This window comes from Oncorhynchus mykiss, chromosome 14 (assembly GCF_057628025.1).
Source record: "Oncorhynchus mykiss isolate SJ-2025 chromosome 14, ASM5762802v1, whole genome shotgun sequence".
NCBI lineage: Eukaryota > Metazoa > Chordata > Actinopteri > Salmoniformes > Salmonidae > Oncorhynchus > Oncorhynchus mykiss.
Genome location: NC_143035.1, coordinates 20,523,412 through 20,540,890, shown reverse-complemented (window position 1 = coordinate 20,540,890; position 17,479 = coordinate 20,523,412). Strand labels below are relative to the sequence as shown.

The 17,479-nt window shown below is 41.4% G+C and overlaps 2 protein-coding genes across 3 annotated transcripts; one reads left to right on the top strand and one right to left on the bottom strand.

Moving 5' to 3' along the window:
• The first annotated feature begins 1 nt into the window (after position 1).
• On the top strand, positions 2-9,257 carry mcts1 (MCTS1 re-initiation and release factor). The gene is given in 6 exon segments (NM_001160677.1): positions 2-119; positions 322-474; positions 1,305-1,402; positions 1,496-1,629; positions 2,128-2,195; positions 8,826-9,257. Coding segments are annotated over 6 exon segments (546 nt in total). The 5' UTR covers positions 2-108; the 3' UTR covers positions 8,908-9,257.
• Positions 9,258-11,546: 2,289 nt separating this feature from the next.
• On the bottom strand, positions 11,547-15,735 carry LOC110488964 (C1GALT1-specific chaperone 1). Of its 2 annotated transcripts, none has more exons than XM_021561462.3 (2): positions 15,014-15,163; positions 11,547-14,624 (listed from the first exon to the last, which is right to left on the bottom strand). In XM_021561462.3, the coding sequence occupies exon 2, from the start codon at positions 14,604-14,606 to the stop codon at positions 13,653-13,655; it is 954 nt and encodes a 317-aa protein (XP_021417137.2). In that variant the 5' UTR covers positions 14,607-14,624; positions 15,014-15,163; the 3' UTR covers positions 11,547-13,652. The 2 variants fall into 2 exon arrangements, with proteins under 2 accessions (XP_021417137.2, XP_021417136.2); XM_021561461.3 differs by having other exon boundaries at positions 13,185-14,624; positions 15,010-15,735.
• Positions 15,736-17,479: the final 1,744 nt, after the last annotated feature.

Sequence of the window (17,479 nt, the reverse complement as noted above, 5' to 3'; positions counted from 1 at the left end):
TGAATTGAAATACATGTTATTGGATTTTTGTTCATTAAAGTCAAACATCAAGCAAAAATAATAGACTTGTCTAGGTAGAGAAGAACACAGCAAACGCGACCAACGAGGATGTTTAAGAAGTAGGTATTACGCATGATTTCCCTAGCTAACTTGCTATCTACATGACCAGGCAGCTAGTTAGCTAACTATAGCCACTTAGCTAGCTAACTATAACATGTTCTTAGTCTTCCAAATAGACTTATCAACTGATAACTCTTGATTAGCTTTCATTTGAATGAAGGGTCAAACTAACATGAATGTGTTTCTATTGTCTCGTTTCAGATTTGATGAGAAGGAAAATGTTTCCAACTGTATTCAGCTGAAGACCTCTGTAATCAAAGGCATCAAAAACCAGCTGTTGGACCAGTTTCCAGACATTGAGTCATGGCTCAACCATATCATGCCAAAAAAGGACCCTGTCAAAATAGTGCGATGGTAAGTCAAGAAGATAATCTTTTCCCCCTTATCAGTGGCCGTGTTCGAGACTATGTACAGTCAATGGTTTCAGATCAGAAAGTCCATGATGCACCTCTTTGATTGAGGGGTTGGGTTAAATGCGGAAGACACATTTCAGTTGAATACATTCAATTGGACAACTGACTAGGTATCCCCCTTTCTCAGTGTGGGTAAATGTTGACTAACTGACTGATCTACAAATAATAATTAGTAGTTATTTATGATCATGCAAGGTGATTCGTTGATCAGTCAGTCACAAGTCACCAGCACTGTCTGCTGCAATGTCGAACAAGTCCATTGTATTTTGAATATTTGTTGACATCAGTTTTACTAGGCCAAGATGGACTGTGAAGGAGTGTAGTCTAGCCTACTCCTTACCATCCAAGGCCCTTAAGTTATGTCTAGAGGCAAATTGACTCTGGCATCCAAAACAGTCTGATACTCCATATAAATGTAAATGGATTCTCAATTGCAATTGGGTTCAAGAGATACAAAGCCCTCTACTTTCATATCACATCAAAATAATTTTACAAATGCAAAAAACACTTATTCTACATTTTAACTGTTGCAGCCAACAGTATAAAAAAAATAAAAAAAACTTTCAACACTTTTCTAGCTTCCTTCTTCCGTTACACACAGGTGTTCGGAGATGCTGGATATCTATTTAGAAACGGTGTCGGGATTGTTGTACACATTGGCCCCGTTGCATGCTTCGGCTGAGAAGCCAAGGGGGCTGGATATTGCCCCCCCTTGGGTGGACAAGAGAAGAGTTTGACATGTTGTTTTGTGTTCCGTCATCCAACCTGCAGCCATGAACACATTGAAATCTTGACGGTGAATGGAGAATTGCTCTTCTTCAGACAAAGAGAAGGACCGTTCTACCCAACCCTCCGACTGCTGCATAAGTGTAAGACCTCTGCTCTTTTTGATGTGCAGGTGTCTGATGAATTGCTGTGTTGCAGTGTACTGTTCAGTAAGTTTCTCTGTTCATATTTTACAGACCCCTTTATTCTTCCACACCAACAAGTAGACAAAGGGGCCATCAAGTTTGTCTTAAGTGGAGCCAATATCATGTGTCCTGGATTGACGTCCCCAGGCGCCAAACTCTACCCCTCTGCCTCAGAAACAGTAGTTGTATCCTTCCTATGACCGATTTATGTTGAACATTTATGTTCAGTACAACATCTTACTGGGCTGTATTCTCAGTGTCTAATAGTGAAAGTGTTTATTTAGGATCAGGCCCCCTGGCCCCCATCCATCCAATTATATTCATTGTGATCATGATGATGCTTTCAGAAACTAGGAGGTCCAAGTTCCTGTTGGAAATGTCTTACCACTAGATCGGCCCTCAAGTCGGAGTTCCAAGTGGGAGACTCAGACCAGCATTTTGATACCAGAGTGTATGAGTCACTGACCTTTCAACTCTCTGACCAAAAGATGCTAAAACAAGGCCAATCACAACCTTAATGTTTATAATGTTGCAGTTTGACCCATACATGTTTTTACACATTTTTACCTTCTGAACCGTTATGTCAGCTTGTAATGATGTCATACACCAGCATTGGTGTTTTTGGTTCTTCCTGTTAGTATCAAGTGCATGTGAGATGGTGTTTCCTTGACAATTGGTTTCAGGCCATAATGGCGGAGGGCAAGCAACATGCCCTTTGTGTCGGAGTCATGAAGATGTCTGCAGAAGACATGTAAGTATCATATCATGTGCTTTTTCCTATTTGGGTCTTTCTATAATCTAGGGTACCAGGGAGGATTTCCTACACTGAACAACTTGTTTCAGCTGTTGATAAGTTATTGATAATAATCTGCAAAAAATATTCTTCATGTCATTACATTAATATAAGGGGGCATAGCTATATTCAATCAAATTCACGAGTTGATGTTTAACCCTTTATCATGGTTGGTGTCTTGATGGATTTTCCCCAAAATTGAGCGGCATGAAACATTACTTTTCTGACCTTGCATTTAAGATGGCGTTATCATGTATTAAGCATTCATCAGTTAAATTAGACATTGAACTTGAACCCTTTAAGAATCCTAGATCTAGCTGTTAGTTTCTTTTTTGTATAGAGCTCTCAGAAATGCAGTGCAGCTATTGTGGTGGAAAAACCACTCAGAAGGCAGTCCGATCTCAATATAAAAAGCTTTATTACAAGCATGCATGCAAGGTAAAAAAACAATTCGACTCGCTCTTAGATTTCAGACATTTATACAGACCCAGGATGGGAGGGGTGATTTCAGACATTTATACAGACCCAGAATGGGAGGGGTGTTGCACATGCCCTTTGAATGAGCCTGTTAATTCTGCTTATCAATAGATGGATTGTTTCACAGGAAGTTAGAACACAGTAGTTTAGAAACAGACTGGTTATATTTAGGGATGCGCCGATATTACATTTTTGGCGGATACCCGATTGTTTTCCTTGCCAATATACCCAATACCAATAATCAATATTTAAAATTTGAGGCCTTTAAAATATTCTAGTACAGTTAACTATTTAACACACACGGACCAAAAAGTTTTGTTGGCATTTACATATGTCCCCATTACCTGTAAAACAATCAAAACCCATTTATTTTACTTATTTGCTGGGTTTCGTTGTTCATTTGTTCAGTCTTTTCATTCTCAACCAGGATTTCATCATGATGTCAAGCAGTGAAGTTTCAGCTCTGTCTGTCCGTGGCCTCTTCTGTCATGGGTCCTCTTCCTCGGTGCGCACTGTGTCCATTTCCATCTTGTCCAGCTGTGTCTAACATTTCACATGAACCCTGTTTGTCTGCATCGAAGTAGCCTTGTCCCTAGCATCAAAAAAGGTGGCGACACAGTAAAGCAGGTCAGAATGCCACCGAATCGCTTGTTCACAGCCTCTAGTAGAGTACTTTTGCAAGTTAACCCCACGGTCTGTGTCTGCAGTTTTGTTGAGCAGGTGTTCCACTGCCATGACAGAGGGTATCACGTCTGCTGCAGACAGTTTGAGCTTATTTCTCCAGTCAGTTGTTTGAATGTAGTTAGGAGTGTTCATGTTTACAAGTTTCAAAACATGTTCTCAAATGCCATTGAAATGGCAGCAGCGGTGTGAGAACCAGCACATTCTGGAGCAATACGGCTTTCCTTAGTACGTAATCCTTGTTGACCCACTGTGCTGTCAGACTCATAATGCTTATGGGGCTGACATCACTGGTCCAAATGTCAGTCGTGAAGCTAATAGCAGTGACGCTCATGGATGCTGTGTAACTCTGGTAGGGCAGCATCTGAAAAATAGCGCCTACTTGGTAGCGTGTACCGGGGCTCGAGGTGCTCAACCAGTCGGCGAAAGCCAACATCCACAACAGAGCACAGATTGTCATTATCTTGGCGTTAATGGATTTCGCCTTTGAGTTGTCTCGCTGAAATGTTCTTACTCTTTCAAATGACTGCTGGACTTGAACTTGTTTAGTTGTTGGAAGTGTGGTAAGTTTTTTTTTTCTTTCTGCTTTGGTTCTAAGTAATCGCTGAACGTCTGGGGGGATGCACTTTCAAATGGGTGATTAGGTTTGTGGTATTGAAATATTTCACTTTCTCCCCTCTGGAAATAATAGCAGCACAAATGTTACATATGGCCTTTTTGTTAGTTTCCTTTGAAACTTGAAAATGGATCCACACAGCAGACATTGTGGGCCAGGTTAGGAATGCTGTGTTGCACGTGTAGCGCTGTATTTTTCATGCCGTCATTACGTCATCTACCTACATTATATAGGTATTCATGTCAGCTTTGACATCGGTTTTGCACAACAGCGTTAAACTAGACAGATCCGATGCTGACATTTGTAGCTAATATCGGCCGATTCCGATCTGCTTACCAATACATTGCGCATCCCTAGTTATATTACAAAAGGGCAACTTGAAACAGTGCGATTTTGAGCATATCAGGGAACAGAGCAACCTTACAGACAAGATGAGGAACAGAATGACCTGTCCCTTCTACAGGTCATATAAGATAACAAATCAAAATGTACTCTGCAACAATCTCCCCTTTTTATGTTATCTCAGCATAACTAGTCCTGGTGCTCTGTAAACCAGGGGTTTCAGACTTCCCTGTCTGGGGGGAAATGGCATTTCAGTCATAAGAATGTTCTGTCCCTCTTCTTCCAGATAGGGAGCAGAGGGGACAGATAGGTTAACATTATTGCTCACACTTTGCTTGAGAATCCGTTTGACACAAAGGCATATACAAGTTACCAGCCAATGAAAACGTAGAAAACAGAATAACAAAGGAACAGATGTTTACAGCATTGATAAGCTCACCATCTTCCCAGGAGAAAAGGCTCTCAGAATTGTTCAGTCACAATGGCTGATATAACCGATTCTCCTGCCTTAGATTGTTCTACCACCAGTCTGTCAGCCGCTAGCACCTGATGACAGACTCATGGACAAGTCCTTCAGATGTTCCCCATGCTAGTATAAAGCAGTGGTAACTATAGCGGTTATTTTTTCTAAGCGTCAACAAGCTAGTATTATCAAAAAGTTCAGGCACCACTGGGTTGACTAGCTCTGCACCTATCAGAGTCCTAGGGAGAATGGCATACTGGTCATCCATTAACAGAAATGATCTAGCATCCAAGCAGAAATCAGATGGAACTGGACAGGAGTGAGTGGTGTTTTCCAGGAGTCCAGTAAATAAGTTTCTGCAATAGGATCCATTTCCAGGTAGCAGTTCAGTGTCATGTTATGGGTATGCATATCCAAAATGATCTATGAGATTGCAAAACCCATTGCTTCTAACCAAAAAAGTAACCTTAAAACCTAAACTGATACGGTCATTAACATGGTTCTAAAATAATTATGCATTGATACTTGGATGCGCATTTGGTGTCCAGCTGATTTATTTAAGTGTGATATTTTCTCACATCTGATCCAGGAAGGAATTTTCAGCTGTTGTGATAGCGCATGTAATGTTTGAGGAATGTCCAGAATGTGTCTCATTCATTACACCAGTGAAGACAGTTGTGCCTGGATCCACATTGGTTCTAATATCCCAAGATTGAACTGAGAAAGCCTCAAGGTAATGAGTTCCTTTACATATGTTTTTGCGCCTCGGATTGGACACGGAGTCTACTGTGCAGAATTCTATAGGATAGACTATTGCACAACACCCAGTGCTTTTCCTATTAATTATTCTGGATATATAGTGCATTCGCAAAGTATTCAGACCCCTTGACTTTTCACATTTTGTTACGTTACAGCCTTGTTCTAAAATGTATTCGATTTTTCCCTCCCCAATCTACACACAATACCCCATATTGACAAAGCAAAAACATTTTTTTAGAAATTTTAGCCAAATTATACTTTTTTTTTAATACATTTACATAATTATTCAGACCCTTTACTCAGTGCTTTGTTGAAGCACCTTTGGCATCGATTACAGCCTTGAGTCTTGGGTATTATGCTACAAGCTTGGCACACCTATATTTGCGGAGTTTCGCAGATCCTCAAGCTCTATCAGGTTGGATGGGGAGCGTCACTGCACAGCTATTTTCAGGTCTCTCCAGAGTTGTTAGATTGGGTTCAAGTCCAGGTTCTGGCTGGGCCACTCGGACATTGACTGTGTGCTTAGGGTTGTTGTCCTGTTGGAAGGTGAACCTTTGCCCCAGTCTGAGGTCCTGAGCGCTCTGGAGCAGGCTTTCATCAAGGATCGCTCTGTATTTTGCTCCATTCATCTTTCTCTTCGATCCTGACTAGTCTTAGGCCCGCCTCTGAAAAACATCCCCGCAGCATGATGCTGCCACCATGTTTTACCATTGGGATGGTGCCAGGTTTCCTCCAGACGTGACGCTTTGCATTCAGGCCAGAGTTCAATCTTGGTTTCATCAGGCCAGAAAATCTTGTTTTTCATGGTCTGAGTCCTTTAGGTGCCTTTTCGCAAACTCCAAGTGGGCTGTCGTGCCTTTTACTGAGGAGTGGCTTCCGTCTGGCCACCATAAAGGCCAGATTGGTAGAGTGCTGTAGAGATGGAAGAACCTTCCAGAAGGACAACCATCTCCACAGAGGAATTCTAAAGCTCTGTCAGAGTGACCATCGGGTTCTTGGTCACCTCCCTGACCAAGGCCCTTCTCCCCCGATTGCTCAATTTGGCTGGGCGGCCAGCTCTAGGAAGAGTTTTGGTGGTTCCAACTGTGTTCTTGGGGACCTTTTAATGCTGCAGACATTTTTTGGTACCCTTCCCCAGATCTGTGCCTCGACACAATCCTGTCTGAGCTCTACGGACAATTCTTTCGACGTCATGGCTTGCTTTTTGCTCTGGCATGCACAGTTGTGCCTTTCCAAATCATGCCCAATCAATTGAAATTACCACAGGTGGACTCCAATCAAGTTTTAGAAACATCAAGTATGATCAATGCAAACAGGATGCACTGGAGTGCAATCAAGTCTAATAAAAGGGTCTGAATACTTATGTAAATAAGGTATGTTTTTATTTGTAATACATTAGCAAATGTCTAAACCTGTTTTCGCTTTGTCATTATGGGCTATTGTGTGTAGATTGAGAGGGGAGGGATATTTAGAATAAGGCTGTAACGTAAGTCAAGGTCTGAATACACTGTGAATAACATTTCATAGCCCAGTGGGCTTATTCACAATATGATCTGGTAATGAAAACACGAAACAGTGGTGGAAAAAGTACCCAACTGTCATACTTGACCGTAATAAATGGCTCATGTAAAAGTCACCTAGTAACATTCGACTTAAAGTATTTGGTTTAAAATATACTTAAGTATCAAAAGTAAAAGTATAAATAATTTAAAAACCAGATGGCACCATTTTATTTATTTATGGAAAGCCACAAACTAAGCATGTGTATTTAGTGAGTCCGCCAGATCAGAGTCAGTAAGGATGACCAGGGATGTTCGGTTGATAAGTGCGTGAACTATTGACTATTTTCCTGTCCTGCTAAGCATTCAAAATGTAACAAGTACTTTTAGGTGTCAAGGCAAATGTATGGAGTAAAATGTACAATATTTTAAGGAATGTAGAAAAGTAAAATATAAATAGTTATGTATAGATACCCCCCAAAAAACAACTTAGGTAGAAATACTTTACACCACTGATGAAATACATTTTGTTTTCCTTGTTACACCTGCAATTTTAAACAATACCAGGGGCTTGAAAGTAGCCAACTTGAATTGGAGCTCAGAAATTCAAGTAGACTGCTGGTTTAGGCCTAGCTTGAAAATCAAATATTGACCGTAATTTGGTGTTTGAAAAGTCCTTGTAATTATTGTAGCCAATTTGTAAGTTCTGCTCCCATATAATTATCAGTGATTTAATTTTTGATCTGTTTGTGAGCGATGTGGCCAGTTGTGTTTGTTTCCCGCTGCTTCAATTGAAGGGTGAAGCCCTACTCTGTTGCGGTAAAACCACGTGCGGTTATTGAGGACGACAACATCTGTTGGCTTATGATACAAATCCTTCCATTATGTGTGCCTGCGTTGGCCACAGACTACAGAAAGATGGCCATGCATCCAGTCTATTTATTCAGGCAATGTCCACAATATTCTCACATTTTACAAATTAATCATTTGAATATCAATGCATTGCAGAGGCCTAAAAATACATTCTTATTTTTGGTATGTTGTTTCATTAGTCTATGGTTGCTATACAATAGTTAAATGTTGCATCATATGGGACAGAATTCTATATTTTGAAAGTTCCATATCTTAAACCTGATTGCTGACATCTTTATATATTTTGGCAGTATATCAACAATGGACTAAAAGTTTTTGGGTGGAGTTTTCCTTAAGTGGTAATGGCCTACTTTTGACACTTTACGCTTTTTTGGGGGGGGGTTCTATATTAGGCCCTATAAACAAATGACAATTAGGTTCTTGAAAAAGTCCCTGAATTTGACTTGCCAATGTATGTGTACTCTACTTAAAGGATGTGTAGTCCAAGGTCTATGTTGTATAGGTGGAGTTATGGGCCACTTTGCATATTTACTTTTATTCCTCTAAAGTACACAACTGCATAAAACATTTTCTTTCAAACCATTTTGAAATGTTGATCAGTCACACATTGGCCCCCTTATTTATAGAAAGACCCATTTACACCGCAGAAATGTACTTGTATGTGTACCCAGTGCAGGCTGAGGGGAGGAAGGCTCATAATAATGTCTGGAACAGAGCAAAAATGGAGTGGCATCAAACATACGGAAACTATTCCACTTCAGCCATTAACGAGCCCATCCTCCCCAATTAAGGTGCCACCAACCTGTGTGTGTATGTATACTACTGTACTTTTGGAAACTTGCCTAATGCTCATTCCACTTCACTTTTTTTGTGAGCAGAGAGAAAGTCAACAAGGGAGTAGGAGTTGAAACTGTTCACTATCTTAATGATGGACTGTGGCACATGAAGACGTATAAGTGAGATGTCTTCACCCCTGGACAACGTGAAGCTCTTGACAGTGAGGCTGCCAGTCAATTGTTTACACCAATGGACTTAGCTGTGTAACTAGCTGGAGGCTTTGAACCAATCCCCAATTAATGCACAAATAAAAACCTGCATTCAAGATATTTTCACGGCCTTTACATTTCATGGTTTCTTTGCCAATGTCGTTGGGATTCACTTGCTACCAGGAGCAAAACATTTTAAATGGATTGTAGATCATAGTACCACATATGCTGTTACATGGATTTGATGTTAAATCAAATAACTCTTTAGTGAATTGGAGGCTAACTGAAGATAAACTCCCCAAATAAATAAAAATGGTCACATTCAACATTTCAGGTGTTGCTTGTTTTCTCATACATACAATCTAGCTGACACTTGTCCATATTAAATCTATTCCAGGGTGTACAATGACGCTTGATGGGGCATGAATACAGGCGTGTTTTTAAACGTGTGCGCATTTCTCAAATGATTCAAAAGGGGTGTGGCAGATTTCAAAAGGCTTCAGCGATAGGGAGCCAAGAGGATACAGTTGTCCGCTTCTCCTCGATGGCACACCTGATTATTAACAAATTCACACTCCTACATATGGCGGCCCCTTTTCGGGTCACAAAGCAGACTTTCTCCCGATTGAGAACCACCTATTGGTTGTTGGATACAGCCGTGGTCCTGTTCTGACAGCATTGGGAAATCAGTAGAGAAGATGTGATCCGGAAATAAGTTGTCTCCTTGCATGGTCTCGACTGAAAAGCAGACTTGGCCTTGGAAAAACCTGTCATACCTGCTTTCCAATCTCAATAGGCGTTTAAAGGTTATGGGTATGAAATTAGGGCTTTGACATCAGTGAAAACAAAATCCATAGAATACTTCCACATAAAATATAATGGACACAGATATACTGGCGCAAATTAACTGATTACAAAATGAGGGTTACAGTTTCAGCCAGTTATCAGATAGTGGGGTATTAAGGAATGGGCCTGACAAGCATTTGTATGTCCTTCAAAAATTCAGACTTAGCCATATTAGTCATTAGTCCCAAAAAGAAGTGTACAAAACATTAGGAACACCTTCCTAATATTGACTTGCACCCCCTTTTGCTTTCAGAACAGCTTCAATTCGACGGGGCATTGACTCCGATGCTTCCCACAGTTGTGTCAAGTTAGCTGGATGTCATTTGGTCTGTGGACCATTGATACACACGGGAAACTGTTGAGCGTGAACCAGTATAGTTGCATTTCCTGACACACTCAAACCAGTGTGTGCCTGGCACCTACCACCCCTGTTCAAAGTCATTTAAAATATTTTGTCTTGCAATGGGCAACAATCCATGTCTCAAGACTTAAATCCTTCTTTAACTTGTCTCCTCCACTTCATCTACACTGATGGAAGTGGATTTAACAAGTGACATAAATAACTTTCACCTGGTCAGTCTCATGGAAAGAGCAGGTGTTCCTAATGTTTTATATATAGCGTATTCACACCCCTCGACTTTTTCCACATTTTGTTACAGCCGGAATTTAAAATGGATTGAGATGTCAATGGCTTACACGGAATACCCCATAATGTCAAAGTGCAAGGTTTCACATTTTTTACCAATTTAAATTGAAAAGCTGAAATGTCCTGAGTTAAGTATTCAACCCCTTTTCTATGGCAATCCTAAATGAGTTTAGGAGTAAAAATGTGCTTATCAGGTCATAAATTGCATGGACTCACTGTGTATAATAAGTGTTTAACATTAATGACTACCTCATCTGTTCCCCACACACAGATAATTGTAAGGTCAAGCAGTGAATTACAAACTGATTCAACCACAAAGACCAGGGAGCTTTTCCAATGCATCGCAAAGGGAACCTAATGTTAATGGGGTTTTTTTTAAAGCAGATGTTGAATATCCCTTTGAGCATGGTGAAGTTATTAATTACATTATCAATACACCGTAACCACAAAGATACAGGCGTTCTTCCTAACTCAGTTGCCGAAGAGGAAGGAAACTGCTCCGGGATTTCACAATGAGGCCAATGATGACTTTAAAAACAGCAAAATCCTAGAGGAAAACCTGCTTCAGAATGTCCTTGAGTGGCCCAGCCAGAACCTGGACGAACAACTGGAGAGACCTGAAAATAGCTATGCAGTGACACTCCCATTCAACATGTCAGAGCTTGTGGATTTGCAGAGAAGAATGGGAGAAACTCCAAATATAGGTGTGCCAAGCTTGTAGCGTCATACCCAAGAAGACTCAAGGCTGTAATCGCTGCCAAAGATGCTTTAAAGTACTGAGTAAGGGCCTGAATACTTGTAAATGTGATCTTTTTATTTTGTATAATTTGCAAAAATGTCTAAACCTGTTTTTGCATCGTCATTATAGGGTATTGTGTGTAGAAAAAGACTAATGTAACCATGTGGAAAAGGTCAAGGGGTCTGAATACTTTCCTGAAAGCACTGCGCGTGTAGATCTATTAGCTTATCAATAACAAGGGGTAAGAAACTGCTTCACTATGAGATAGGCCTATTTGGCTTTACAGTGCTCAGTATTTGGTTTAGCACTTGTCAGTAAGAACTGATTTCCCATTATGACTAAATGCAGCAACAGTCTCAGCAGAACAATTAATTTCATTTAGTTTTTGGTATTAGGAGGATAAACATGGCTGCCAATTTATTTAATCGGGTGTTTCAAGTGAGTAAAATAGTTACCCCAAAATTAAACAAACAAATCCACCAACAATTTATATTACAATGGTGGCAACCAATCATGTGTAGCAAACTGTTTAGAGACATCTCAATACTTCAAGATTATTTCAAAATGTTCACTCCATGTGGCCTTATAAACTCAGCAAAAAAAAAGAAATGTCCCTTTTTCAAGACCCTGTCTTTCAAAGATAATTCATAACATTCCATATAACTTCAGATATTCATTGTAAAGGGTTTAAACACTTTCATGCTTTTCTTTCTTTTACAATTGTGGAACGGTCGTTAAGACACTAACAGCTTACAGACGGGTAGGCAATTAAGGTCACAGTTATGAAAACGTAGGACACTAAAGAGGCCTTTCTACTGACTCTGGAAAAACACCAAAAGAAAGATGCCCAGGGTCCCTGCTCATCCGCACGAATGTGCCTTAGGCATGCTGCAAGGAGGCATGAGGACTGCAGATGTGGCCAGGGCAATAAATTGCCATGTCTGTACTGTGAGATGCTTAAGACAGCACTACAGGGAGACAGGAAGGACAGCTGATGGTCCTCGCAGTGGCAGACCACGTTACAATACCTGCACAGGATCAGTAGAGCCGAACATCACACCTGCGGGGGACAGGTATAGGATGGCAACAACAACTGCCCGAGTTACACCAGGAACGCACAATCCCTCCATCAGTGCTCAGACTGTCTGCAATATGCTGAGAGAGGCTGGACTGAGGGCTTGTAGGCCTATTGTAAGGCAGGTTCTCACCAGACAGATACTGGCAACAACATCACCTATGTGCACAAACCCACCATCACTGGACCAGACAGAACTGGCAAAAAGTGCTCTTCACTGACGAGTCGCGGTTTTGTCTCACCAGGGGCGATGGTCGGATTCGCGTTTATAGTCGAAAGAATGAGCGTTACACCGAGGCCTGTACTCTGGAACGGGATCGATTTGGAGGATCCGTCGTGGTCTGGGGCGGTGTGGCACAGCATCATCAGACTGAGCTTGTTATCATTGCAGGCAATCTCAACACTGTGCGTTACAGGAAAGACATCCTCCTCCCTCATGTGGTACCCTTCCTGCAGGCTGATCCTGACATGACCCTCCAGAATGACAATGCCACCAGCCATACTGCTCGTTCTGTGCATGATTTCAGGCAAGACAGGAATGTCAGTGTTCTGCCATGGCCAGCGAAGACCCCAAAAAAGAACTCAATCCCATTGAGCACACCTGGGACCTGTTGGATCGGAGGGTGAGGGCTATGGCCATTCCCCCCCAGAAATGTCAGGGAATTTGCAGGTGCCTTGGTGGAAGAGTGGGATAACATCTCACAGCAAGAACTGGCAAATCTGGTACAGTCCATGAGGAGATGCACTGCAGTACTTAATGCAGCTGGTGGCCACCAGATACGGACTTACTTTTGACCCCCCTTTGTTCAGGGACACATTATTCAATTTCTGTTTGTCACATGTCTGTGGAACTTGTTCAGTTTGTCTCAGTTGTTGAATCTTATGTTCATACAAATATTTACAAGTTAAGTTTGCTGAAAATAAACGTAGTTGACAGTGAGGACGTTTATTTTTGTTGTTGAGTTTAATAGCCTAAACTAAATCAGCCACAAATACCAATAAAAATGTCAATTGTGTTAATGAAAATGTATACTCTAGATTACAGGAATGTCAAACTCATTCCATGGAGTGTTAAACCATGCAAGGGGAGTTCCTTACTAATTAGTGACCTTGATTCATCAATCAAGTACAAGGTTGGAGCAAAAACCTGCAGACACTTGGCCATCCGTGGAATGTGTGGCACATTTGCTCTTCAGATTTCTTCATCTGTTCATTACTTTTCCACAATGGTATTATGTGCAGAGTGCAAATTCAAAAAGGTATAAAAAACTAAGAATAATAATTTGCCTCCCTCGAGTACTTGCCAACCTCCCTCATGCTCACAAACTGAATAAGAAAACTGTCTTTATTCACCACTTGACAGCAGCAGTCTGGTTAATGCCATATCTGCCCCAAAGTGGGAAGACTTGCACTTTAATCATTGTCAGAGCCCTCAGGGGGCAGGAATATCAAGGAATCATGAAAGTTGTGCCCATACGGGCGTAGTCTGTAAACTCCAAACATCATGACCTGCATCTGGTTTGGTGACATTCCGCTGAAGGTGATGGCTAAGTCAGAGCAGCAGCCCTCCACCACATCCAAGTTGTTTTTGTTCATGCTGTCTTGGATGAGTGAACCCACACTCTTACTGTTGAACAGGCCCTTACCCTGTGTGTCCTCGCCATTCTCTGCAAAGACTCCGGTGTACTTCAGACATATAGCTAATTGTTTCTCCTCGCTCAGCTTCCACAGGGCTCTGCCTCGCTCTGGACACTTCTCCTCATCCTTGAACACATTCACCAGCCTCTTGAGTGCCTCATAGCTCAGCACAATGCCGCTCTGGTACTCCACGTACTCCAGTTCACCCGATTTCATGGCATGGCCAATGTAGAAGGGCTCGTTGGGGTCCTTGGCCAGAATGAGATACTTAAGGTTCTCGATAATGGCGAAGGTGGTGGGCCGCGCCACGAAGAACCAGCGCAGGTCGCCGGCATTGTCATACGCATGCTTCAGGGCCTTGCGCAGTTTGGCCCACTCGTCCTGTTCGTTAAGGTCCACCGCTTCCAGAGCTTTGGCCGACTCAGAGCTGTAGAATACGGCTTGGTCGCAGTGTTTACCCCAGGTGTCCTTGGCTGTGGACCAATACACCAGGACAGAAGGCTGAACCATGATGACGCAATAGACTCGCACTCTCTGGCTCAGCTCCACCATCTGGGAATCAGACAGGCTCTGTAGCTCGTCCTTGGTGGGAGCCTTGATGTGGTGGTGGTGGTGGTCCTCTGGGCTGGACTGCATGCCTGGTGCAAAGCTCCCCAACAGGGACAACAACAGGCAGAATGTGCCTCCCAGGGCTATCCCCTTCACAAAGGAGCTGCCTTCCGACAACATGTTTGTCAACAGTACACGCTGAAAGTAGGAACAAACCATTAATTCACCATATTACTAATCAAACTGGATACTCATGACCGTTAAAGAACACGCTAGTTACATACCTAACAATGACTGTCATTTCATGTTATTCGAGTGTGTTGCTAACTACTGTTAGCATTAGCAAGGACATGACTCAACTGTCAGTGCAAAACTATAAAACTATTTAATGGCTGGCTGGCTACCCTAGCTATAACTTGACAAGCAGGTTACAAGTAATGAAACAAGGCGAATAGCTAGTTAGCTTGATTTCTAGCGAACGTTACAGATAGCTAGCTAGATTAGCTATAGTCACAAAAAGGCATCTCATTAAGAGAAACGTTTCAACACCCCCCCCCCCAAAAAAAATCAAGAAAACACTTACCTACAAACGACTGCAGCTGACAGAGAATTCCCTCCTTTCCTTTTTTGTTTCCACTCCTGTCGAAGGAGGTTTCCGTATGCTGATATACCTCAGGGTTGCAAGGTAGCTGTTGGATTTACAAACACAACGAACTTCCGGGTTCCTCTTCTTTGCTATCATGGCGTTCGCACACCTTGTTTGTGAATGCTGCCACCTACTGTGTTCAATCACTTTACATTTATGATACAAAAAATAAAATGGGGGGGAATAATAAAATTGCACACCAACCAACCATACACCTATATACCGCTATTTCATAAAGAATCTCAAAACATCTTATAACTCTTCTGCGGTAAAATCTCATACACCCAGGTACTTCACTGCAGCTGCCACACCTACACTCATTAAAAAACCCACTACCCCATTCCACTACTTTGACTCTATTTTCTCCCGCACCATGCCTATGGCCTGGAAGGATGGGGCACTCCCACTCAACACACCCTGTAACTCTTCAGAAGTCAAATCTCGTTTATTCAAATACTTCTCTGCAGCTGCCACCGCCAACATCTATTTTCTGTGATTTATGTTCCATTTCTGCAAGACAGATGATAACCATTGGTATGACAGCTAAGAAGCCAACCTTACTGAAGCTCAAAACACTTAATGGCCTATCCCTCTGTACTGACACAAATCTACTACCTACTCACTGGGATCACGGTTGCCAGGTCAAGCAAATATTTCTAGCCCAATGACCACTCAAGACCTGCCCAAAAGGCTTGAAAACTAGCCCAATTCATTTTTTCACAGCGAGAGGAGGCCATATTTATACAATAAAACTTTTTTCTATAACATTATCGAGCCAACTAAGAAAGAATATCATAGTAACTTGTAACGACGTTAGAAGCAAAATGTAGGTTTCCTCAAAATAATAATTATTGCAAGATATGACGTGACGTAATAAAGGAATTTTAATATGTGGCAAGAGAAAAGATAATCGCTCTCATTAAACTCACCAGATCATTTGCACAAGGGGGTATGGTATATGGCTAATATACCACGGCTAAGGGCTGTTCTTAAGCATGACGCAACTCGGAGTGCCTGGATACAGCTGTTAGCCATGGTATATTGGCCAAATACCGCAAACCCAGGAGGTGCCTTATTGCTATTATAAATGTAATTATAACAGTAAAAAGTCACATTTTGTCATACCCCTGGTATATAGTCTGTTATAAACTGGGTGGTTCGAACCCTGAATGCTGATTGGCTGACAGCCGTCTTATATCAGACCGTATACCACGGATATGACAAAACATTTATTTTAACTGCTCTAATTACGTTGGTATCCAGTTTATAATAGCAGTAAGGTCCCTCAGGGGTTTGTGAGATATGGCCAATATACTACGGCTAAGGGCTGTACATAGGCACTTGGCGTTGCATCGTGACTAATAACAGCCCTTAGCCGTGGTATATTGGCCATATACCTCACCCTAATTGCTTAAATATACCACGGCTTTCAGCCAATCAGCATTCAGGGCTCGAACCAGGTTTATAATTGTAAATAAATCCCCTTTGCACATGTGCATAACTGTAGATACACCCGACAGATCTCAATCTATGAGCAAGAAAAACTTGAATGAACATAAAATAACTAATGTAGGCTATTTTCTGGCAATTGTGCTGTTATTATGTGCCAAATGTTAAGACTACAAATGGCCCATTTGCAGATTGATTTATCCTTCCGATAGGCATGGGCTACAGATTAAAATCTTGGTTTATGATTGTAATTCAATTTTGCCATGGTTTGCTTTGATAAAAGCAGGTAGACTATAGCCTCTGATAGGCCTACATCTAATTTCAGATAGTCTACAGTGGCCTAGACATGAGGCAAGTGTAAACTGAACGATTTAGCAGTTTGCTTAGTTCAAATGAACAATCTCATTTATTCAACATGAATAACAAGGTGATGAAAAGGTAAGAAGTGCTTGTGTTTATCAATAGCCTGCTGGAATAGGTTACTGAGGATGGGGTAATAATTTCTATCACTGAATTAAATATGAATAATATGTTAATGAACTGAATATACTTGTCAACAACAGCCAGTGTTTACTTTTTTTGTTTTTACCTGTAACCTAATCTGACGTTAACGTCAATCTGATGCTTTCTATCAACTGATCGGCAATTGCGATAGAGCTTTGAAAATTTCAAATTTAATTAACTAAACATGTCCATTAATAATTGCATAGTAACACAAGGTTACAACAACAATAAACTGAAGTTATAGGCTATATTTATTAAATTAGTTTGCCAGCTCCAGGTAGGCTACACAAGTGCCACAAATTGATTTGCAATGACTCCAGTGATATCGTCATTTCAACATATTTATTGTATCAAATGGTAGCCTACAATGGCATATACATTAAGGCTACTTGATGGCCAACAGAGGCAAATGTATAATTCTTCACATTTAGCCTAATGTCAGTCTCATTGAGGC